Source organism: Acomys russatus, chromosome 7 (genome assembly GCF_903995435.1).
Source record: "Acomys russatus chromosome 7, mAcoRus1.1, whole genome shotgun sequence".
NCBI classification, from domain to species: Eukaryota; Metazoa; Chordata; class Mammalia; order Rodentia; family Muridae; genus Acomys; species Acomys russatus.
The window spans coordinates 3,982,801-4,007,532 of record NC_067143.1 but is presented as its reverse complement, the minus strand read 5'-3'; the positions used below and the strand labels follow the sequence as shown (position 1 = coordinate 4,007,532).

The 24,732-nt window shown below is 50.0% G+C and overlaps 2 protein-coding genes across 2 annotated transcripts; both read right to left on the bottom strand.

Annotated features, from left to right (window-relative positions):
* Positions 1–362: 362 nt before the first annotated feature.
* On the bottom strand, positions 363–4,789 carry LOC127192080 (kallikrein 1-related peptidase b3-like). Its single transcript, XM_051149416.1, has 5 exons — positions 4,658–4,789; positions 2,394–2,553; positions 1,196–1,482; positions 948–1,084; positions 363–567 (listed from the first exon to the last, which is right to left on the bottom strand). Exons 1-5 carry the CDS (start codon positions 4,701–4,703, stop codon positions 412–414), a joined length of 786 nt encoding a protein of 261 aa, XP_051005373.1. The 5' UTR covers positions 4,704–4,789; the 3' UTR covers positions 363–411.
* Positions 4,790–7,586: 2,797 nt separating this feature from the next.
* Klk15 (kallikrein related peptidase 15) lies at positions 7,587–13,258 on the bottom strand. Its single transcript, XM_051149415.1, has 5 exons — positions 13,219–13,258; positions 10,620–10,770; positions 9,620–9,903; positions 9,363–9,499; positions 7,587–7,781 (listed from the first exon to the last, which is right to left on the bottom strand). The coding sequence occupies exons 1-5, from the start codon at positions 13,256–13,258 to the stop codon at positions 7,629–7,631; spliced, it is 765 nt and encodes a 254-aa protein (XP_051005372.1). The 3' UTR covers positions 7,587–7,628.
* Between the last annotated feature and the right edge of the window lie 11,474 nt (positions 13,259–24,732).

Sequence of the window (24,732 nt, the reverse complement as noted above, 5' to 3'; positions counted from 1 at the left end):
TATAACATCCCGCCCCCCCTTACTGGCTTCACCGACTCAATAAAATCAGGTTGGCAGTCCAAATTCTCAGTGTCTGATGACATGTCATCCCTTCAGCTTCCACTGTAAGGTCGGGCACTAACTGGAGCCGACCTTCCTGATGTCTCTAGTTTTTGCCTTTGAGATCTGAGCCTTCTCTTTGCCAGAGCCTACTCATTGTGGCATCCCTGACTTGGTCTGAGCATTTTGTCTGCGTTTGTGTCAGCTCCTTCCCTTTAGCCACCTGTACACGTGCACCCATCCTCCCTGAAGTCCTGACCTCAGCTCGGTGAACCTTGAACTCGAATAATCCCCGGAAGGCCAGAGAATGTCAGAACTTGACCTCATTTGATGCATGGTGGGTTTTATTGGGAGCAGGGGACAGTGTGACACTCAGGAGTTTTTGTCCATAACTTCTTGTACCCAGGCGTTGAACTTATAAAGGTAGGTGTAGATGGCCGGCTTTTTGGGTGCACCGCATGGAGCGTAGCCCCATGACGTAACACCTTGAAGAACGCCATCACAGATCAGCGGGCCCCCTGAATCACCCTGGAAACAGGAGAGGGACAGAGTGAGGAAGGTCCCGGCAGTTGAGTTCTACTTGACAACCTAGGACTGTCCCAGGGGAAGGAAGGCAGGGACTCTCAGAGGCAGCTCTGGTTCAGTAGGTAAGGGAATCCAGCTCTCGGGAGGCCAGCTCTTTACAGGGACATGGGGTTCGGGTGTGGGGGTGGGGTGGGCAGACAGGACAGTCCTTGAAGTCAAGCCAAAGAGGAGAAATAATGCCAGCTATAGCACTTTCCCCTCCTAGAGCGCATCACTTCCACAGGGAAGGACAAAATGCCTGAATGGGGCCTGGAAGTGGGGATCAAAAATTTGAGTTCCTTCTATTCAGCCCCTCACCACACTGCAGGGAGGGGCTGGCTCACCGCACACGTGTCTTTGCCTCCTTCCATCACTCCCGCACACAGCATGAGATCTGTCACCTTTTCCACGTGGGCTTTGGCACACTCCTCGTTAGGCAGAAGCTCAATGGTCACACATTGGAGACTCTCTGGGTATTCGACTGCAGACCAGAGGATAAGAGGCTGGTGAGCAGAGCCCAGCCCTGCCCCTTCTGCTTCCCCCTCAGGCCCCGGTGTCCCTCTCCAGGCTGTGTGCTTTGGGCCAGACTTACACTGGATGGGCTCAATGCTACCCCAGCCCGAGGCAAGGCAGCTGCTCCCCAGCTTGGGTTCCTCAGTGGGCAGGTTGGCGACCTTTACAAAGTCTGTGATTTCAGCAGGCTGGGTGAGGTGTAGCAGCATCAGGTCATTGCTGTAGTCTTCTCCAGCTACTGGGCTGTCACTCTGCAGGAGGCTCAGGTTGAAGCCAGGGTGAGGGAAACTTTTGCTGACAAACCTGTGCTGAGCTGAGGGTTCGTTGGCATAAAGATTGTGGCGGCCCAGCCAAACCTGGAACTTGCTGTGGGTGGGTGGGGGGGGGGGAAGAGATGGAGGGGGTGAGAGGAGCTTGGGTAGAGTACAGGGGTGGGGGGGGGGCGGGGGGGAGGGGAGCAGGGAGGGAGGGAGGAAGGGAGACAGGGATAGAAACACAGCTAGAGAGACACAGAGAGACAGAGAGAGCACAGGGTAGGGAGAAGGGGGAGGGGCCTGAGAGCTGCTCAGCTGCAGCTGGGACTGGGCTGAGCTTCCCCAGCAGGTAAGTCCTGGCCTACAGCCCAAGGTTGGAGCTCTCTTTCCACCCTAGGACCCTGATCTGCCTCTGTACTCACTCAGTTGCCTCACCCGGCTCTAGCTCAGGACCAGCCCTTCTCCGTGCATGCTCAGAATGGACAGAGGGTCCTAAGGGCCAAGATGGTCCGTGGAGAATGAGGATTTGTCTCACAGGGAGACTCCCCCTCTCAGGAACATCACTTTCTATCCTCAGGGAGCTCCCATAGGTCTGCTGCTGTCCAGTATGGTCAGTGGTGACAAAGAGGACAACTCAGACCCAGACCCAGAGAGGTCTGGGCAGAGACCTGGACGAGGAGACACACAGTGACAGCTGGCCACAGAGATACTCAGATGTGAATACAGACAGGAGACACACGGACAATGAGGCAGAAAAGAAAGAAACAGGAATCAAACACAAACCTGGAGGGAGGAGCATAGAGCGACCCAGGAGGTCTTGGACAGACCATAGGTCCAGCCCAGGACAGACCATAGGTCCAGTCCAGGACAGACCATAGGTCCAGTCCAGGACAGACCATAGGTCCAGCCCAGTTCTGCCTCTTGTCTTTCAGCTTTTGGCCAGTTCCATCTTCCTGCCCAGCCTGGCCTGGAGTCATGTTCCTTAGCTGCCACCCTGTTTCCCTGTGCCCCTGCCTTACTCACTCGGTGTAGCAGTGGGCAGCCGTGAGCACCCAGCTGGGGTCCACCAGGATGCCCCCGCAGAGGAATTTGGTGTAGTGGTACACAGCCACCTGCCAGGGTTGGGAATTCTTTTCACATTCAGATCCTCCGACAATCCGAGACTGGATGGGAGGTGCGGCACCTGCAATGGGATTGGCTCAGAGAGGGAGGTGTGCTGTCGGGGACACAGTGGAGCAGGTCTGGGAACAGGGGACATGGCCAGGGGGTGTGGAGAAGGAACCCATACGTGGCTGGTCCTGGATAGGGAGATCTCGGCTGTCGGGGCAGAAATAACTCCTGAAGAAGGGATCGGGTATAGTGTAGGTCGCTTAGAGCTCTGGGCTGAGGGATGGCAGGGCAGTGGTGGTGAGAGGCGGTTCCAAAATCCAATAGTTCTAAGTCCAGTGAGAGTGGAGTCTGAGGCCAAAAGGATTTGGCATTTAGAGTCTCTAAGACTTGAGAAGAAGTCAGGGCCAGGGCTGGCTTTTGGGGGTTCTGAAAAGGGTGAGACCTCAGCGAACTAGATTTGAATGAAAAATGAACCCAGGAAAGGAGTTTGCAGATGATTTAGGAGTTCTTGGATTGGACATGAAGTGGCCAGCTGGTCTGAGAGATTTCCAGGTTAAAGGGGGTTAAGGCTAGGGGTGGGCTCCTGATAGGGCTTGTGGTGGAGATGGTGTCTAAGAGAGCTGGGACTCCCTGAGAACAAAGTTTGAGATGAGACCCGTAGTGGGAGAGTGTGAGGGTAAGAAGGCTCTGCTTCCTGTGGAGGTTGGGCAGGCAGTCTGCTGGTAACGGGGAGGTTCAGGGTTTTCTTGAAGGCAGTCTCGGGACAAGAGTGAGAACGAAGTTATAGCAGATCGGGAGGTGGGCACTTGCTGTGGGTACTAGGTTTAGGTATTGGGGTCTTTGGGAAGTCCTGGACAGAGTGGGAAGTAGAGCTGTGCAGCGGAGCTCAGGTGGGACAGGACTGGAGCTGGTGAAGGGGAAAAGGACAGCAAGGAGCCTTTGGTTAGGGCTGGGAGGCATGCGTGGGAAGAAAGATCTGGCCAAAGCATGGCATTTGGAAACAAGAAGGAGGCAAGCCAGGCAGCGGCTCTTATCTGTGATCTCAGTACACAGAAGGCTGAGGCAGGCCAGGCGTGGTGATGCACGCCTTGGTTCCCAGCACTCGAGAGACAGAGGCAGGTGGATCACTGTGAGTTCCAGGCCAGCCTGGTGTACAAAACGAGTCCAGGACAGCCAAGGCTACACAGAGAGACCCTGTCTTGAACTCCTTCCACTCCCCCCCACCCCCAAAGAAAGCTGAGACAGAAGGATTACCGTGGGCTTGAGACAAGCCTGGGCTGCAGAATGAGATCATGTCTCACAGCTTATTCCCAAGAGCTGGGAAGGTGGCTCGCTTGCTGCAGTACTGGCCACATAAGCATTCGGACCTGAACTCAACCCCCACCCCCGAACCCAGGAGAAAGGCCAGGTATGGTGATATGTGCTTAGAACCTCAGAGCTGGGGAGGTGGAGACAGTAGGCTCTCCCGAGGCTTACTGGCCAGCCAGGCTAGCCAAATGCGGGGGTTACGGGGGGAGGGGGCGGGCTCTCCATCCAGTGAGAGACCCTGCCTCAAAATTAAGGTGGCAAGTGAAGACACTTGAATTCCATCTCCGGCTTCTACCATCAGATTTCTCCTCCCCAAGCCAGATGGACATGGGCTGATCCCTCATACCAGAAAAGGGGATCCATCTGATGTCACAAGCCATTTTGGAAAGTGAGACTGTTGGTAGAAAGTGAGGAACTTGAGAGGACAGGGGAGGCAGGAACCAGTTGTCAGAGTCTAGAGGACACAGCTGAAGGCTGACAGCTGCTACACAGCCTAAGTCTCTAGTGTGGGATTTGGGCAAGGCCCTGACTCCGGAGCTGGCCTATTGGGCCCTAGAAAAATAACAAGCTGGAAAGATAACCAAGGTCCTAAGGCTGGTAAGGGGCTGGATTCCTTGGAAAGACTGGAGAAGCCCCGAGATGGTCCAGTGGCCAAGGAGGTGGAGAAAGTTCTGGGAAATGAGAGGGAGCAGGGGTCTGATACGAGAGCGAGGACCGCAGCACTTGGCAGTGTACAGGTGCGCAGGGAGGAGGTGCAAGTGTGCTTTAGGATGCAGCCAGGGTGAGGGGAGTGGGGCAAGGGATTTCCAAGGCTAAAGGCAGCATCAGAGTCAGCGCTCTGATCCCTCCCACTCTCCCCACTGTCTCACCAGTCCCTCCCAACGATAAGGCGAGGAACAAGATCAGGAACCACATGGTGACAGGTATCCAGGAGCAGCAGCTGGTGGTGAGCTTGGAGCTGAGGAGTCTTCTTGGGGGAGCCTTTAAAAACCCTCATTCTCCCCCCCCCACCAGCCCCGCCTCTGCCCTGTTGGCACCCAAATGCTGGCCAAGGCCTGCCCCTGCTGACGGAGGTGGACTCTCTGCTCCCACCCTCACAGCTGTGGGAGGGGAGGGACCCATTGCACCTGCTGTCTGCTAGGCCCTAGGTCACCCTGGATACCTTCCAAGGGTTGAGATTGGGTGGGGCAGGGCCTGCTGTTCCTGGAGCCCTGCGTGCTCTGGGAGGCACAGGCAGAATGGCAAAGTTGGAGGTGGCAGTGAGGGGGTGCAGTGGGAGGGTGGAGGAGCAAGGGACCCCCATTCCACAGCTTTAAGGAAGACCAAGCGTGTCCTCAGAAACCAGCAACAAATCCTTTGCACCTGTGGTAGCCAAGAGGGCTACAAGCTCCCTGCAAGTGCAAATCTTGGTTTTGAGAAAGACAGTGACCAAGGTGGCGCACACCTTTAATCCCAGCACTTGGGGAGGCAGAGGCAGGCAGATCTCTGTGAGTTAAGGCCAGCCTGGCCTACAGAATGAGTTCCAAGACAGCCAGGGCTATACAGAGAAACCTTGTCTTGAAAAACAAACAAACAAAACCCCAAAGCAACAAACAACTCCCCAATAAATAAATAAATAAATAAGCTGGGCCTGGTGGTGCATGCCTGTAATCCCAGCACTCTGGGGCAGAGGCAGGTGGATCTCTGTGAGTTCAAGGCCAGCCTGGTCTACAAAGTGAGTCTAGGACAGCCAAGGCTACACAGAGAAACCTTGTCTTGTGAAAAAAGGAAAGAATAGAATAGGATGCCAATGTTCTAACCTTCTTAGGCTTGGAATCTGGGTCACTGATTTTATTGTTCCTGTTAGAAGTTTGGGAGCTGGGCATGGTGGCACACACCTTTAATCACAGCAGAGGCAGGTGGGTCTGTAAGTTTGAGGCCAACATGCTCTACATAGTGAGTTCCAAGACAGCCAGGGCTATATAAATAGCTGTGTAAATAAAATAAAATAAAATAAAATAAATAATAGAAGTTAGAGTGCACATTACCATAGGGTGATCACCTTTAGTTTCAAGAATCAATCAATCAATCTATCTCTCTATCTCCCAGGGGAGTGTCACCTACCCTGAACGGTGTTGGGGTCACAATGACCTTTTATTCCTTGTTTCCTAAATAAGAGTCCTCAAGGTCATGTCCTTCAACTGCTTTCCCTGGTCATGACTATCACCACAGAGCCAGATATGGTGGCGACACCTGTGGTCTCAGAACTTGGGAAGTGGAGGCAAGGGGACCAGGAGTTCAAGGTCAGCTCAGCTACACACCAGGTTTTAGGTCAGTCTGGCCCACATGAGATCATGCCTTCCAAAAGAAGTGTGTGTGGGAGTGGGTGGGAACTGGGAAAGCAGGTCACGTGGTGGAGTGATTGCCTTGTTGAGGCCCTGGGCTCGAGCCACAGTGCTGTGTAAAGCCAGCAAGTGGGGTGTGGAAGTGGGCCTGTCAGAAGTTCAAGGTCATTCTTGGCTAAGAGAGACAATAAATCAACATCAAAATATTCTGGGGCTGGAGAGATGGCTCAGAGGCTAAGGGCACTGACTGGTTTTCCAGAGGTCCTGAGTTCAATGCCCAGTCAACCACATAGATCTGATTATCTCATCTATAATGAGATCTTATGCCCTCTTCTGGCCAGCAGGTGTACATGCAGACAGAGCACTGTATACATAATAAATAAATAAATAAATAAATAAATAACATCTTTTTAAAAAGTATTCTGAGCCTGGTGAGACGGCTTTTGAATTCAGTGCCAGGCATCCACATGGTAGAAGAAGGAAGCCAACTCTCAAAATATGTCATCTGACTGCCACACACAATAAATATGTGTAGTAAAAATAATATTATCAGAAGTTGCAATGACAATCCCTCACTGTATCTAATCTGAAGATTTCAGTGACCAGGATCAAGGGCTTTAACGTTCAGTGAGCCTAAAAAAAAAAAATCACATTTTGGGGGTCCCTGAAGAGAATCAGAAACCGGACTCCTATAACCTTGCTGATGACAGGATTCAAACCTGAGACCTGGATACAATCAGCAAGGCAGCCCATGGCATCCATGCTTGGACTGTACGTCATCAATGTGGCCAAGGAAAAGAGTGTGCCTTATTGCCTTGGTTACCAGGAAGCCTAGAAACAATGGTGGATCTTGGAAGTCTTGTATGTACTGGGTCTTCTCTCTGGGATGTACAGCTCATGATTGTGGACAAAGTGCCAGACACAGTTCGGATCTGTTAAGATGCACGACTCATTTAATCTCCACAGACACCCTAGGAGACAAGTGTTATGGTGACCCGGTTTCACAGATGGGAAAACCAAGGTTGATCTGACATCCCACACCTGGTTCAAATGATGAAAACCATGTTCCCTCACCCAGCGAGAGGGAACCCTGGGTGACTTGCAACAGTGTGGACTTTGTATCCTGGTCCCCCACCCATTTCCCGTTGAACCCTAAAGGAAAAAAGTCACACCCCTACAGAGCAAGTTGAATTAACACAGAGTTTCTCTGTGTACCCCTGGTTGTCATGGAACTCCTTCTGTAGCCCAGTCTGGCCTCAAACACAGACATCTACCTGCCTCTACCTCCTGAGTACTGAGTTCAAAGCTGGGTACTACCACAGCCCTGCCAGCACTGTTTTCTTGGTGTTAAGTAGGTGACCTCAGGAGAGGAGGGGCCCCTGGCTGACCATGTATGTCCATATGCTGAGGGGCTCAACTCTGTCTCAGGTATGAATGGGGCTCCTGGCTAGCTATGGGGAATTCTTGGTCAGGGTCTCAGGTGGTCAGTGAGAGACTGAGGGGGTAAGCCACCGAGTCAGTTCCTTCTCATGTTTTTCCGGATCCACTCCAAGTAGCTGCAGACTTTGGTGTAGACGCCAGGTTTGGTGGTAGTGTCACAGGGGACATCGCCCCAGGATACAATGCCCTGCAGGGCACCCCTACAGACCAAGGGTCCTCCAGAGTCACCCTGTGGGGGATAAAGAGGGATTTTTCCTTAATGTTTCATTCCATCTAGAGAGAGGATGAACAAACACCTGATCCTCCTGCTTCAACCTCCCAAGGACAACAGGTGTGTACCTCTATGCCTGCTTTGCACCATGCTGTTGGAGATGGGGTCCAGGCTTTGTGCATGCTACGCCATTACTCTACCAACTGAGTCACATCCTCAACTCATTGTCACCCTTGCTCTAGCCAACCACTGCTGTTCATCTCAATGAAAGCCCAAGCCAACCAACCCCACCCTAGGAAACTCCAACTTTTCCCTCGAACCAATCCAAGCCTGCTCTGTTTGACACAACCCAGGACAACTAACTCCTCTGGGGTCAGCTCTGCCCTACACTACCCAGCCCCACTAAATTCGGGTCAGGTCGCCTCCAACCCACACATTCTTCCTCATTCAAAATCAAACTGAACCTGTGCTCACCAAACGCTACCCAGTTCCAACTTTCGAGTCTTACTCACCCCTCCCCCACACCCAGGCCATCCCAAGCTGACGACAACATACTTCCCAGCCCGAGGGCAAACAAAACGTCACTTCCTTTCTTAGCCCCACTCCATACTTTCCCCAGGCCATATAATATACCCCACGTCCACATCTCTGAGTCCACTTCTAATCTCACTGTGATTCTAACTGATCCTGGAGCTTCATCCCACATTTAAATGTAGTATTGTCAAACTGGGCGTGGTGGCACACACCTGTAATCCCAGCACTCGGGAGGCAGAGGCAGGCAGATCACTGTGAGTTCGAGGCCAGCCTGGTCTACAAAGTGAGTCCAGGATGGCCAAGGCTACACAGAGAGACCCTGTCTCGAAAAAACAAAACAAAACAAAACAAAACAAAACAAAACAAAAAGGATCATTGTCTCTAGCCGAAAGCAAAGAAAATTCAAGTAACCCTATGTGTCCTATTCCTATGTCTTAATTAATTCAACTGCCAGCTTGAAACAGCCTAGGATCATCTGAGGAGCCTCAGTTGTGAGAACATGTCTTGATTGTTGGTCAGTGTGGAAGGATCCAGCCCACCATGAGTGGCACTTTCGCTAGGCAAATGGGCCTTGGCTGCGTAAGAAAGCGAGCTGAGGACGTAGAGAGATGGCTGAGCAGTTAAGAGCACCGGCTGCCCTTGCATAGAACCCAGGGTTGATTCTCAGCACCCACACGACAGTTCACAACTATCTGTAATTTCAATCCCAAGGTCCTCTTCTGGCCTTCATGGGCACTGCACACATGTGGTGCACAGACATATTTGCAGGCAAAAAACTCATACACATTAAAAAGCAAAATGAAAGCAAGCAAGCAGGCAAGCTAGCTGAACAGGAGCCGAGTGAGCAAGCCAGCAAGCAGCATGCCTCCATGGTTTCTGCTTTAGGCTCACACTTAAGTTCCTGGCCTGACTTCCTTCCTTGACAGGCTCTAAGCTGTAAGCTAAGTAAACTCTTTCCTCCCCAAGTTACTTTTAGTCAGAGTATTTTTATCATAGCAACAGAAAATAAAGCCAGGGCACATCCCATTTCCCCCCTTTTACTCAAGGTCCTCTCTTGTCTCTGACCTCGCAGGAGTCCGTGCCACCGCCCTCGACACCGGCACACACCATGGTGGGCAATACTCGGCCTGGGTAGTCCTTGTGGCAAGATGCGTCAGAGATAATGCTGATGTTGGCACAATGCAACGTATCCGGAAGTCTCACTGAGGAGGGCAGATGACTTAGAATATATTCATTCTTTTTGGTCTTTGTCCCCTCCACCCAAGAATCCTGCAGGACACCATTGCTGGAATTCCTACATCCGGCTCCATCCTTCTACTCACCTTGTGATTTCTGACTCCCTGTGGCTCCAGGCTTGTTGTCTGATAACAGGCCCCAGCCTGACACCACGCAGTCCTCGCCGGTAAGGGGGCAACGCGTGGGCAGAGGCACAGGACGCACCTGGGGTGACAGCCGGGCAGGCTGGAGAAGCCGCAACAACATGATGTCGTGCCGATGGGTGCGAGCCTCATAGCCAGGATGTGGGATCATGTGAGAGACGGATCGTAGCTGCTCTGGGCCGTCGAGCTTTCGAAGGTTGTGCTCGCCGAGATGCACTCTCATGAAGCTGAGTGAGCGAGCAGTTACCGGGGAAACAGACAGACAAAGGGGTCAAAGAGTGCATGACCTGGGATCTTCTGACGGGGGGTGGCGGGGGGAACCTTTTCCTTCTCTTTTCCTTGGAGCCAATGGTTCCAGCCATGACCTCCCCAGAACCTAGGAATTGCAGGGTGTGGTGGTACACACCTTTAACCCCAATCCTTGGGAGGCAGAGGCTGGTAGATTCCTGCAAATTCTGGACCAGCCTGATCTACACAGTAAGTTCTAGAGTAATCTGGGCTATACAGTGAGACTGTCTTAAAAAAAAAAAAAAAAAAAGAAAGAAAGAAAGAAAAAGAAAAGAAAAGAAAAATGGAAAGAAAGAAAACCAGAGGTCCTAAATCAGATACGCATGTGGAACTCAATCTCTAGCTTTGGGTCCTTTCCTTCTTCAGAATAGAAAATTGTCACCTCTAGACCCCTCTCCCACCAAGGCCTCAGAAGACGGGACATTTAAAGCCTTCCTTCTCTCCATTAGGGACCTAGAGCAGCAGAATCCATACCCCTTCTTACCCACAGCCTTCACCCCTACCCTCCTTGCCCCTCAGAAACTAAGAGCTTGGGTTACTTCCCCACTCAAGCGCAACGGTCCATGCACCCCAAACCTAGAAGCTCCCAGTTGCAGCCACGCCCCACAAGACACTACCCCCCCCCCCCCCCCACCCCACCGCCCTTCCTTTATACCGGGTTTGGCAGTGGGCAGCCGTCAATACCCAGTGCGGGGAGATGAGAAAAGCACCACAGTTGAAGCGGCCACGTTCGAAGAGGGCCACTTGCCAAGGCTGCGAGTGGGGCACACACTCTTCACCTTCTAGTACCTTCTCACTGTCCTGAGCTGTGGGGCAGAAGACACGGGTGGAAGATCTCTCCCTGAACCCCACTTTTCAGTATTGCTACCTCCTCCTCACTGGGTCCTCACCAAGCGTCATCTGCCACCTCTGCTCATGCAGAAACCCTTGCTTAGGTTTGGGGATGGCCCCCTGGATAAGGTGTTTGCCACATGAAGACGGCAAGTTTGGGTCCCCAGCACCCACATAAAAAGCCAAGTGTGTCAGGATATGCCTGTAACCTCAGTGCTAGGGTGTTGGGGAAGGGGAGACAGTCTGCTCCCAGGGGCTTGCTTACCAGGCAGTGTAATTGTGAGGTCTGTGATAGACCCTGTCTCAAACAAAAGAAAAAAAGAAAAGGAAAAAGGAAAAAGAAAAGATGGAGGTGTGAAGAGATGGCCCAGTGACTGAGAGCTTGTGTTGCTTTTGTAGAGTTCAGCCCCCGGCCAACATGGCAGCTGACAGCTACCTGTAACTCCAGCTCCAGGCAGGGGATTTGACACCTTCTGGCTTCCAGGGACACACACACACACACACACACACACACACACCCCACACACAGAGACAGAGAGAGAGACAGAGACAGAGTCAGAGACAGACAGACAGACACAGAGACATGGAGACACAGAGAGAATGACAGTTGAGGCCACAGTTCCTTACACTGTGCTTGCCTCCCTCCTTCAAGGTCAAGATCATGGCAGGCACCCACTCCTAGGCTGGACTGTCACAACCAAGCCAAATGTCCACACTGTACCCTCCAAGGTCACAGGAATAGGGCCAAAGGGCCTGGGAGGCTGCAGGAACGCGGATGTGGCAGATGAGGGGCTTAACAGAGGAAGGGTGAGGTCGCCCTGTGGAGGAGGGCACTGGCTGAACAGCTGGGCATCGGGCTGCACCCAACCAGTCCCAGCTGGAGAAAGGCGGAGGCTCTGACTGGGTGCAGCAGACAGCAGGGTCAGGGCACAGAAAGAGCCTAAGGGGAGCCTTGCCCGCCACAGGGGAGGGCTGAGAGCCCCAGGCAGAGATCACGTGGGGAGCGGGGGTGGGGGTGGGTGATCGTTAATGGACACCCCCTCCAATTTCCTCCAGGGCAGGAAGCATCAGGTTACATTGAAAATTTCCACAAGATGCGGTAGAGGTTGGTCTGGAGTTGGCCTGTCATCCAGGGTGACCTTGGTTCTGTGGCCATCCCTGGTCCCAAGCTGCTCATAGGACATAGAGGCCATAGTGGATCTCCTTCCACTGCGTGGGTCAACTATTCAGGACTCACAGCAAGCACCTTTACCCTCTGTGCCATCTCGCTGGTCCCAACCTTATTTTTTAGGGGGGCGGGGCAGGTCTTTTTACTGAACATAGAGAGCTTACAGATTGACTGGGCTGGTTGGGTAGCAAGCCCGAGGGATTCCCCTGTCTCCACACTCCAGCGCTGGGATTTTATAGGTAGAGTACCGGTTTGTCACGTGGGGACTGGCCAGCTCTTCAGGTTTCCACAGGGCCATATAGCACTTCACCCACTGGGCCATTTCCTAAGTGCTGAGCCTCACATGGTTGTTATGTACCCGGCCTGGAGTGTCCAAATCATTCTATTGTGCTCACACACCTCACGGAGCACCACACTGAAATCTTATGGAGGATGTTGCCTCCATCCTGTGGTTGGGAAAGCAGACTTACAGAGCTGGAGAAACTGGCAGCCACAGGATTCAAACCTAGATCTTGTGTTCTTGGTGTCTCAACCATCCCGATTGTGTGTCCTGTGTATTACCTACATGACTGTCACAGGAAGAAAGCACTTAAGGCCCAGAGAGGTGAAAGAGTTTTCCCAAGGGGAGCTGGAGAGATGGCTCAGTGGTTAAGAGCACTGGCTATTCAACCAGAAGTCTTGAGTTTAATTCCCAGCAACCACATGGTGGCGCACAACCATCTATAATGAGATCTGGCATCCTCTTTTGCCTGATGCTTCCTTCTGTTGTGCAGTCATACATGCAAATAGAGTGCTGATATACACATCTTTTAAAAAAGAAACAGCGGGCTGGAGAGATGGCTCAGCGGTTAAGAGCACTGTCTGCTCTTCCAGAGGTCCTGAGTTTAATTCCCAGCAACCACATGGTGGCTCGCAACCATTTATGATGTGATCTGATGCCCTCTTCTGGCCTGCAGGTGTACATGCAGCCAGAGCATTGTATACATAATACATAAATAAATCTTAAAAACAAAACAAAATCACCACCACCACCACCAACAACAACAAAACAGCCTTGGCACTCAGGTTCAAGGATTCAGATGACCCAGCACACCCAGAACTTCCGACGACTCCGGGATTGTGGACTCAGGGACATTTAGCCAGTGGCTCGGGTGGAAATAGGACTAGGACTGTAAAGGGGTCTCTGGATGAAGTATGGGCTAGCAGGTCCCAGGTTGCAGACATTAGACCAACACCCAACTTTGGTGCTCCTCACCTGCAGACACCAGCAAGACGGAAGCAAGGAGAAGCCACATTGTAGACGAAGGTCCAAGGCTTGGAGATCTGGGAGGCAGGGATGACAAAAACTGGGGTAAGCCTGCATCCATCTGTCCCAGCACCATCCCTGTGTGTGACTCTCTCTCTCTCTCTCTCTCTCTCTCTCTCTCTCTCTCTCTCTGTCTCTCTGTCTCTCTCTCTCTCTCTCTCTCTCTCTCTCTCTCTCTCTCTCTCTCTCTCTCTCTCTCTTATCGAGACAGGGTTTCTCTGTGTAGCCTTGGCTGTCCTGGACTTGGATTTGTAGACCAGGCTGGCCTTGAACTCACAGTGATCCACCTGCCTCTGCCTCCCAAGTGCTGGGATTAAAGGCGTGCACCACCATGCCTGGCTTGTTGTTGTTTGTTTTTGTTTTGCGTGACAGTGTTTTCCTATATGTCCCAAGCTGGCCTCAAACTCACGACCCAGCCTCCTCCTGACTGTTGAGATGCCAGGTGTATGACGTGATGCTAGATTAAGAAATCTACTTTTACCGCCCCGCCTCCCATCTCCTGCAGCCTCCACCCGTGTTCCATCCTGGTCCTTATCTCTGGAGGGTCTTCTGTTCTTTTCAACACTGGCAGACCCAGAATGATTCAATAGCCCCATGGGACAGCCAGGGACAGGACTCTACCGACCTTCCATGGGTCCCCTTAAGTCTAGTACTCCTGTAGTCTGTCCTGCATGAGAGCTAACCTCCCCCTTTTCCCTCCCTCCCTCTGTCCCTTCCCTCCCTCTCTCCTTTCCTTCTTCCCTCCATCCTTCCCTCCTTCCTTCTTTCTTTCCTCTCTCCTTCCTCTTGGGTACCAGGGCCTGATCTATGTCCCCTCACTGGTGGATTCTAGGCAGGCGCTCTACCAGTAAGCTACATCCCCACCCCTGTTTTCACTATTCATTTTGAGACAGAGGTTCACTAACTTTCCCAGGTTAGCCTTGAACTCTCCACCTTCATGCCTTAGCCTCTCAAGTGCTGAACGAACGACAGGCCGTCACCAGCACACAGGGCTCCTACGGGATCTTTCTACACCAGAGCTGAGGACTCCTCCCTCTCTCCTGATCACAGCCTCGCATGGACTTCTGATGGCCCCTAAGTAATGTGCCATGTTCTCAGCACTACTCAGAAGGACGGAAGAGCCTCCTTTCCTTCCAGCCTGCCCAGCTGGCTCTCTGTGACCTTGTCCTAGGCATATCCAGTGCCGGACTTCAGTCCTGACATTTCACACCTGGACTTTGCTCTGTCTTTCTCTCCTCTTGACATTCTTGGGCACTCCCCACCCTCCAACTCTCTGTGGTGCCTCATTCGACTCCTTCTGAGCAGACCCCACCTGACTGACCCTAGATCCCCAAGTACCACCCAGTGTAGGGTCTGGCCCATGGAGAGGCCTCAGGAAGCTAGGGGGAGTGAATTGAGGCCCTTCTCATCTTCCGCCTTGCTATTTGCTTTTTCTGTTCAGCCTCACTCTTCTAGAGGGGCTGTCATTAAGACACTGTGGCATCCATACTGCCCCTGCACGGTAGCACTGATTGCAGACCCTGAGACCTGGCTGTCCCCACTCCTAGAGGAAGATGGAGTTCAGGTCAGACCCTCCTGCCTCCACATCTGCTCAGCCTGGGACCTGGCATTGAGGACACTTCAGGGAGTTTGTTCTGAGTTGACTTGACCCATGACAACTGCTGACTGTGTCCTTGGCTCTGTTACAAGTGTTTTCAGGGACGTCCTCTCAGATCACTCCATTCCCTCCTCCCACCTTAGCCCTGGCTTTTTCTAGAAGCTTCAAGACATTTTCTTGGTTCAGATTCAACTTGAAGCCACCAGAAAAGAACACAGAAGACCCAATGCCCTTGGCAATTGGTCCTTTAGGGTAGTCAGTGCTTCCTGGGGTCCAAAGCGTTTTTCAGGGTCCCCTCTCTGCCCCCACCCACTTTCCAAAGTTTTCTTTCAAAGATCTCACCCCCTCCAGGTCCTCCAGCGATATCCAGGGTAGTTGGCAGGCCAGAAGGGGAGCAGACACCCGAAAGCCTGCATTTATAAGCTCCTAGCCCAGCCCGGGTCTAGGGGTGGGGCTGGGTAGTATGGAGTGAGAGGCAGTGGAGGGCCAGGTTTACAGGCCTGGACGCCATGGTGCCAGGTGCCCTGTGAGACTAGGTTGGTCTAATGAGCGTTTATTAGTCTGAAGCCATTGTCTGAGTCTGTGAAGAGGAATTCCATCCAGGGGCAGTTCCCTCAAGGGGAGGGGACAGGAGGGCGAGAACAGAAAACTGGAAGACAGTGAAATGCTGAGCCTGAAATTTTGGGTACAGCCATGGAAGCCACGCTTCTTGGGCCTGGGCAGAGTTCTGAAGCACTGATTCTGTTCTGTTGTCTTGAGACTGGGTCTTGCTAAGTGGCTCAGGCTGATGAGAGCTTCGACTTGAGATACTTCTGCCTCAGCCTCCCAAAGGCTGTGATGGATGGCAGGTGTGTGCTCCCATGCCACCTTGGATCTGGGTTTATGTTAGCATACGGTCTTGGACTTGGTTGTTATGACCTGAAGTCTAAATCTGGAATGTGAGGTTTAATGACTTTGTTTTGTTTTTCTTTCTTTTTTTTTTTTTTAAAGATTTATTCATTTATTACATATACAATGTTCTGCTTACATGTACACCTGCACACCAGAAGAAGGCACCAGATCTGATTATAGATGGTTGTGAGCCACCATGTGGTTGCTGGGAATTGAACTCAGGACCTTTGGAAGAGCAGACAGTGCTCTTAACCACTGAGCCAACTCGCCAGCCCTTGTTTTGTCTTTCTAAACAGGGTTTCTCTGTGTAGCTCTGGCTACTCTGGAACTCTCTCTGTAGACAAGGCTGGCCTCAAAGTCAGAGATCCCCCTGCCTCTGCCTCCTGAGCATACTGACTAAAGGTGTGCTAATATATTTTATTTTTATTATTAAAATGTATTAAATTTAGCTGGATGTGGTGGCACATGCCTTTAAGGCCAGCACTCAGGGAGGCAGAGGCAAGTGGATTGCTGTGAGTTAGAGGCCAGTCTGGTCTACAGAGTAAGTTTCAGGGTAGCCAGGGCTATACAGAGAAACCCTGCCTCAAAAAATATGTGCACCTATAAGTATGTATATATATATGCATATGTATATTGCATATGCATTCACACAGGCATGTGGAGGTTAGATATCAATTGTGGGTGTCTCCTGAAGTCACTGTTTACTTTATTTATTTTTGTTTTATATTATGTGCATGCCTGCATGTGTGAGCTTATGCACCAGTGAGGTGCCCACAGAGACCAGAGGCATCGGATCCCCAGGGACTAGAGCTATAGGAGGTTGTGTTGGTTGCTGTCTGATGTGGATGCTGGGAACCAGACTTGGCTTCTCTGGGGGAGCAAACTGTATTCTTAACTGTTGAGTTGTCTCTCCAGCTCCTCTATCTTGATTTTTGTTTTGTTGTTATTTTTTATTTTTATTTATTATTATTTTTTTTTAGCAGAGTCTCTCAGTGGGGCTTGGAGCTCTCTGACAGACCTAGGCTGGTTGGGCAGCTCTAGTGAGCCACCCCCCCCCCCCCCATTCCCCCAGCACTGGATTACAAGCTCAGTTGGATTTGTACATAGGTTCTGAGTACTGAACTCAGGTCCTCCGGCTTGTTTGACAAGCACTTTGTTAGTTGAGCCATGCCCTTCCCCTGAGATCCAGTGCCTGGGCTTGTCTGTGTCCTGTGGATGTCCTGGTTCGGAACTGCGAGTAACTTTCAAAGTCCCAGGCTTGTGTTCTGCATCTTTTCCTTCTCCCAGTGCCATCTCCGGTTCATCTTCCTCTTCCTCCTCCTCTTCCTCGTGCCCTTAATTCCATCCCTAGAACCACACAAACCAGACATGATAGCGAAGGCCTAAAATCCCAGCCCTTGGGGGCGCTGAGGCAGGGGAATCAGGAGTTCAGGATATGTTCGCCCTGCACAGGTGAGCTTGAGGCTAGCCTGGAATACCTGAGACTTGCTTCAAACAACAACAGCAACAGAAACAAAACAACACAACAACAACAACAACCCGCACCGAGCCAGGCCCAGCGCCACAAGTCTGTATTCTGTAATCCCAGGATTTAGGAAGTAGAGACAGGAAGATGTAAAGTTTTAGGCCAGCCTGGGCTATCAGCCTGAGGTATGGTGAAATACTATCTCAACAAACAAACAAAAAAAGTCTGGACTCAAGACAGCTTGGCTCCTGATTGAGCGTTGCTACAGAGTTGGTGTGGAGCATGCACTCAGCACTAGGTTACAGGATCTCGGTTTTGGATTCTGAGGTGTAAAATCCTTGGATCTGGAGCCTCTAGATCCATTTGCAGGCTGGGAGTCATCAGAGGGATGACCCAAGGCTTCTGGTATTTGTGGCTGGCTCCTGGTGTCTCAGAATCCCCAGAGGACCTTGAACCTCAAAAATGAGAAGGTCCCCCAAGCAGGAGGCACTGAGCTGAGGTCCCTCAGCCAAGCACAGCGTCGGTTACAAGCTCCGTCCCTCCCTAGGTCTGGGAAGCTGTTGACTTTATGGGACAAACCTGCATGGCTGGCTCAGTCCCCCTGGAGCTACAGGACACAGATATCTTTAGAACATCAGCTTTCAGATCCTAGGACGCTTTGTCTACCTCTGTCCTCAGAAACCCCAGAACCTGAGGCACTAGAATCACAGGCACTTTGGAACCCTGGAGCTTCAGACCCCCTCAAACCCCCAGTTCATGTCTCCATCCTAGACCTGTTGACACCGTGGACCCCCAAGGCGAAGCCATTCCAGACGTCTCTCACATCCACTTGTCCTTGCTACGGGCAAACTCAGCATTGTCTAGCTTAGTGCCGAGGCGAGCATCCGAGCGGGCCACTCTTTTCTGGGACTCAGGCTGCCATCCACTGCTGTCCCCAGATCATTGTGCTCTCCGTGTAGTCCTGAGAGATAATTTCTGGGCTTCCCTCCTTAGTAGAGAGAAACTGTAGCTCGGATATGGGCGAAAGGTCTGTACGCAGAAGGCCAAGGGGAGGGCAGCGTGGTGTTCCCACCCCCAGCTGCCAGCTGCCTCTGGTATTGGCTTACCCTGTGGCCAGAGGAAGGGGAGCCCCTGGGGTTATACTGAGGGCCCCTGGGGGGTGGGTGGGGATTTGAACTAAGCTTTCCAGTACGACACATGCTACCGTGAGCCTGCCCAGGCAGGTGCTGACCTTGCCTCTAAGTCACACAAAGGGGCATCCTAGGAGTTCTCACATCCTCACACCCTGCCAAGCGCAGTCTCGGGTGTGGGTTTGGGGAGTGTATCTGCCCCGCCCCCTAGCGGTGACTTCATCTGCATGTCCCGCCTGCCCCAGGCTGGTTGCAACCATACTCTTGGGTATTTTGGCCAACTCAGAAGTCCTTGAGCCTAAGGCAGGGTGCGTTCTTCCTCCTTCCCTGGCCCCACCCTGCACGCCGCGCCACCCCACCTCCTCCATCTTCTAGTCTTCTTTATATTTCTCTTATTTCCCCCCATCCTTCCTCCTCTCTGTCCTTCCCTTCATCTTCCTTTCACTCCTCCTCTTCTCTTTCTCTCCCCTCCCCCTCTCACTCCCCCCTTTGTGCCCCGTTTCCTCCTCTTCTCATCCTTTCTTTCCCTTTTACCTCTTGCGGAGTCTTTCTTTGATCAACTGCCATGGCTTAGTTATGAAAAGCTGAGGTCTTCCATCTAACCCTGACCTGACCTTCAGCCTCCTGCAGGCACCTGCTCCCTGGTACCTGTGCCCGAGCGCCACTACCCCCGCCCCTCCTCTCCCCCCCACCCCCCCCCCGCCCGCTCCCCCGCGCCCGTGGCCGTGTCTCCAGGACCCTGACCCATTTATCTCCCTGAAATTCTCTCTTAGTTTGCTCTGCCATCCCCTGGCTGTGGTGTTTATTAATATATCAAAGCTAACGCTGACTGCCAGGTTCTTCCAGGATTTCTCAGTTCCTACCTGTTACAGGGTCCTCCTGGCTGGCATAACCTACCCCTACTCCCTCCCCTCTCCCCCCTCCTCATTTATTGCAGGGTCTCATGTAGCCCAGGCTGGACTTGAACTTGCTACATCATCAAGGATGACCTTGAACTTATTTCTCATCCTCGGGCTGCCAACCTCCCAAATGCTGGGCTTACAGGCATGTGTCACCATGCCTGATTTATGTAAACCATCCCTGGTTTACGCTGAGCTGGGGGATGGGAACCAGCCCTTTGTGCATGGTAGGCGAGACTCTACCTACGAGGCTGCACCCTTGACTTTTGTTTATTAGTCGCTAATTTGGAGACCCTGTTGCATCTTCTTAATCAGAGCAATGCTTCTGCTAGCTCCCACATGAAGTTTTTCTCTGAAATACCAAATTAAAATTTCAAGTTCGAATAATAAGTCACAGTGGTTAGATTCATCATGCATGCTGGTCCAGTCTCTGGGTTATCCATATTAAGGGATAAGATTCTGGTTCCAGGGTCCTGTTGCTTCTTGGATGTGAAGTAGTCCTGCTTGGTTGTCAGGAAGTCTTGGGTTGGGATGATGGGAAGTTCTGGGGCCTTCCTGGGGTTGAGGGAGGTAACGCCTGTGGAGCACATGTGCAAACCATAAAATCAGGGTAATGCTTACAAAGCAGCTAACATGGGTGATCCAGGCATGGGCTCTGGAGCAAGGTGGGCTGAGTTCAGGTCCTGCGCAGACACATAGTGCTGTGTGTCCTTGGGCACCTCGTTTAGCTTTTCTATGAGCAGTGTCGGTGGCTGGAGTCCCTGCTGGCTGGGAGCCAGTGTTGAGTTGCAGTCGCTGGGCACAGAGCTCAGGGGAACAGATGGGATCAGCGGGAGAAGAGATTTTGTTTTTGATTTTTTTCTTTCTTTTTTCCCCCAATTAATTACTTTTATTTACATCCTGATTGGAGCTTCCCTCCCTTCCTCTCCTCCCAGTCCCTCCCTCTTACCTCCCTTCCTCAATCCCTCCCTCCCTTTCTCCTGAGGTGAGAGGAGGCCTCCCGTGGGTATCAACCCACCTTGGCGTATCAAGTTGTAGTAGAACTAGGCGCGTCTTCTTCTATTGAGGCCTGACAAGGCGTCCCAGTTAGGGGAAAGGGACCCAAATGCGGGCAACAAAAGCAGAGGCAGCCCCTGCTCCTCCTGTTAGAGTTCCCACATGAGGACCAAACTGTGCATCTGTTACTTATGTGTAGGGGACCTAGGTCAGTCCCATGCATTCTTTCTGGTAGGTGGTTCAGTCTCTGTGAGCCCCTGTGGGCCCTGGTTAGTTGATTCTGTAGATTTTCTTGTGGTGTCCTTGACCTCTCTGGCTCTTTCAAGCCTTCCTCCCTCTTCTGTAAGATTCTCTGAACTCCACCTACTGTTTGGCTGTGGATCTCTGTGGATCCGTTTTCATCAGCTGCCAGGGGTGAGGGTGGGGTGGGGGGATGAGGGGAGTGTGGAGGTGGTGGTGGTAGTGGGGAGCCACTCAGATGACAGTTACGCTAGCCTCCTGTCAGCACGTATAGCAGATTATCATTAATAGTGCGAAGGGTGGGCTCTCTTTCAGGCAGGGTCTCAGTTTAGGCCAGCCATTGGTTGGTCTTCCCTCACTTCCTGCTCCCTCTGTATCCCTACAGCTCCTATAGGCAGAAAAGAATTGTGGGTTGAAGGCTTTGTGGCTGGGCTGGTATCTCTCTCCTGCCACTGAAAGTCTTGCCTGGTTACAGGAGGCTACCGTTTCATGCCCCATACTCCCCATTGCTAGGAGTCTTAGCCAGGGTCACCCTCATAGAGTCCTGGGTGTTTCCACTGTCCTAGGTTTCTATTTTGTCCCAGAGAGAACTCCCAACTGATTGCAGGTCTCTCTCTCACCATCCTCCTCAATACCTGATCTCCTGTGTTGCCTTTCCCACCCCCTTTCCCACCAGTTCCTTCCCTCCATCCACCCCAGATCTCTATTTTATTTTTCCTTCTCAGGGAGATTCAAGCATCCTTCCTTGGCCCTGCTTGTTACTTAGCTTCTTTGGGTCTGTGGATTGTAACATGGTTATCCTGTATTTTATGGCTAATATGCACTTATAAGTGAGTATATACCATGTGTGTCTTTCTGGGTCTGGATTACCTCACTCAGGAGGATCTTTTCTAGTTCTATCCCTTTGGAAATTGCAGTATGTCATTGTTTTAATAGCTGAGTGAGTAATACTCCATTGTGTAAATGTACCATATTTTCTTTATCCATTCTTTAGTTGAGGGATGTCTAGGTTGTTTCAAGTTTCTGGCTATTACAGAGAAAGCTGTTGTGAACATAGTTGAGCAAGTTTCCTTGTAGTATGGTGGAGCATCTTTTGTCTATATACCAAGGAATAGTGTTGCTGGGTCTTGATATAGAACTATTATTAATTTTCTAAGAAACAGACAAAGGTTTCCAAAGTGGTTGTACAAGTTTGCGCTCCCACCAGCAATGGAGGAGTGGTCCCCTTTCTCCACATCCTCACCAGCAAGAGCTGTCCCTTGAGGTTTTTAATCTTAGTCATTCTGAGTGGTGTAAGATAGAAGCTCAAATTAGTTTTGATTTGCATTTCCCTGATGACTAAGGATGTTGAACATTTCTTTAACTGCTTCTTTGCCATTAAAGGTCCCTCTGCTTGACTCTGTGCCCCAATTTTTAGTTGGGTTGTTTTGATTTGTTGCTGTCTAATTTCTTGAGTTCTTTATATATTTTGGATATCAGTCCTCTGTCAGATGTAGGGTTGGTGAATATCTTTCCCCATTCTATTGACTGCAGTTTTGTCCTTTTGATGGTGTACTTTGCCTTATAGGAGCTTTTCAGTTTCATGAGGTCCCATTTATTAATTGTTGATTTTAGTATCTGAGCTGTGGGTGTTCTGTTCAGGAAGTTGTCTCCTGTGCCAAAGCATTCAAGGATACTCCCCACATTTTCTTCCATCAAATTTAATGTATCTGGTTTTATGTTGAGGTCTTTGATCCAACTTGGACTTGAGTTTTGTGCAGAGTGATAGATGTGTGGTCATTTGCATTTTTCTACATGCAGGCATCCAGTTAGACCAGCACCATTTGTTGAAGATGCTTTCCTTGTTTCATTGTATAGTTTTGGCTTCTTTGTCAAAAATCAAGTGCCCATAGCTGTGCGGGGTTTTGATTTGATTACATTGATAAAAACATCTGTTTTTAATGCCAATACCATGCTGTTTTTATTACTATTGCTCTGTAGTACAATTTGAGATCAGGATGGTGATACCCCCAGAAGTTCGTTTATTGTACAGGATTATTTTAGCTATCTTTTTTTCCCCACATGAAGTTGAAAATTGTTCTTTCAAGGCCTCTAAAGAATTGTGCTTTAAGCTGGGCGTGGTGGTGCATGCCTTTAATCCCAGCACTTGGGAGGCAGAGGCAGGCGATCACTGTGAGTTCGAGGACAGCCTGGTCTACAAAGTGAGTCCAGGACAGCCAAGGCCACACAGAGAATCCCTGTCTTGAAAAACAGACAGAGAGAGAGAGAGAGAGACAGAGAGACAGACAGAGAGAGAGAGAGAGAGAGAGAGAGAGAGAGAGAGAGAGAGAGAGAGAGAAGAATTGTGCTTGAATTTTGATGGGAATTGCATTGAATCTGTAGATTGCTTTTGGTAAGATGGCCATTTTTACTCTGTTAATCCTACTGATCCATGAGCATGGGAGATCTTTGCATCTTCTGAATCTTCTTCAGCTTTTCTCTTGAAAGACTTGAAGTTCTTGTCAGACAGGTCTTTGATTTGCTTGGTTAGAGCTACACCAAGATGTTTTATATTATTTGTGGCTCTTGCGAAGGGTCTTGTTTCCCTAATTTCTTCTTCAGCCCTTTTATTATAAAGTATAAAGGAGGGTAAGTGACTTTTTTGAATTAATTTTCTATCCAGCTATTTTGCTGAAGGTGTTTATCAGCTGTAGGAGTCCTCTGATAGGATTTTGGGGTTACTTATGTATACTATCGTATCACCTGTAAATAGCGATATTTTGACTTCTTTTTTCCAACTTGTATCCCTTTGATTTCCTTTAGTTGTCTTATTGCTTCAGCTAAAACTTCAAGTACTATGAAAAGTACAATCTTTTCTTGTCCCTGATTTTAGCGGAATTGCTTTAAGTTTCTCTCCATTTAACTTGATGTTGCCTATTGGCTTACTGTAAATTGCCTTTATTGTGTTTAGGTTTGTCCTTTGTGTCCCTGATCTCTTTTTATCATGAAGGAGTGTGAATTTTGTCAAAGGTAGTTTCAGCGTCTAATGAGATATTCATGTGTTTTTTTCCAGTTTATTTATATGGTGGATGACATTGACATATTTTCATGAGTTGAGCCATCCCTGTATCCCTGAGATGAAGCCTACTCAATCATGGTAGATGATGTTTTTGATGTGTTCTTGGATTCGGTTTGTGAGTATTTTATTGAGGGTTTTTTTTTTTTTGCATCAATATTAATAAGGGAAATTGGTCTGAAATTCTCTTTCTTTGTTGAAATTTTGTGTGAATGTGGCCTCATAGAATGAGTTCGGCAATGTTCCTTCTGTTTCTGTTTTGTGGAATAGTGTGAGGAGGATTGGTGTTAGTTCCTTGAAATTCTGGCAGAGTTCTGTTCTAAAACCATCCGCTCGTGGACTTTCTTTTTTTAGAAGGCTTTTAATGACTGCTTCTTTTTTCTTAGGGTTTATAGGTCTATTTAAATTGTTTACCTGATCTTGACTTAACTTCGGTAAGTGGTATCTATCAAGAAAACTGTCTATTTGTTTAGATTTTTCCAATTGTGTGGCATACAGGTTTTTGAAGTAAGACTTAATGGATTTCCTTGGTGTCTGCTGTTATGTCCCCCTTTTCATCTCTGATTTTGGTAGTTTGGATACTGTCTGTTTGCTCGCTTTTTTGTTAGTTTGGCTAAGGGTTTATCTATTTTATTGATTTTCTCAAAGAACAAGCTCTTGGTTCCATTGATTCTTTGTATTGTTCTCCTTGTTTCTAATTTATTGATTTCGTTCCTGAGTTTAACTATTTCTGCCTTCTACTCCTCTTGGTTGTGTTTGCTTCCTTTTGCTCTAGGTGAGCTGGTAAGTTGCTAGTATGGGTGCTCTCCAATTTTTTTATGAAGGCACTTAGTGCTCTAAACTTTCCTCTTAGCACTACTTTTATTGTTTCCCATAATTTGGGTTTGTTGCGCATTCATTTTCATTGAATTCTAGAAAGTCTTTAATTTCTTTCTTTACTTTTTCCTTGATCCAGTGGTCATTGAGTAGAGAGCTTCTCAGTTTCCATGAGTTTGGAGGCTTCCTGTTGTTTCCGTTGTTGTTGAAGTCTAGCTTTAATCCATGGTGGTCTGACAAGACACAGTTTCCACCCCATTTTCTTGTATCTGTTGAGTCTTGCTTTGTGGCCGAGTTTATGTTCAGTTTTGGAGAGGGTTCTGTGAGGTGCTGAGAAGAAATATATTCTTTTTTGTTTCGGTGAAATGTTTGTA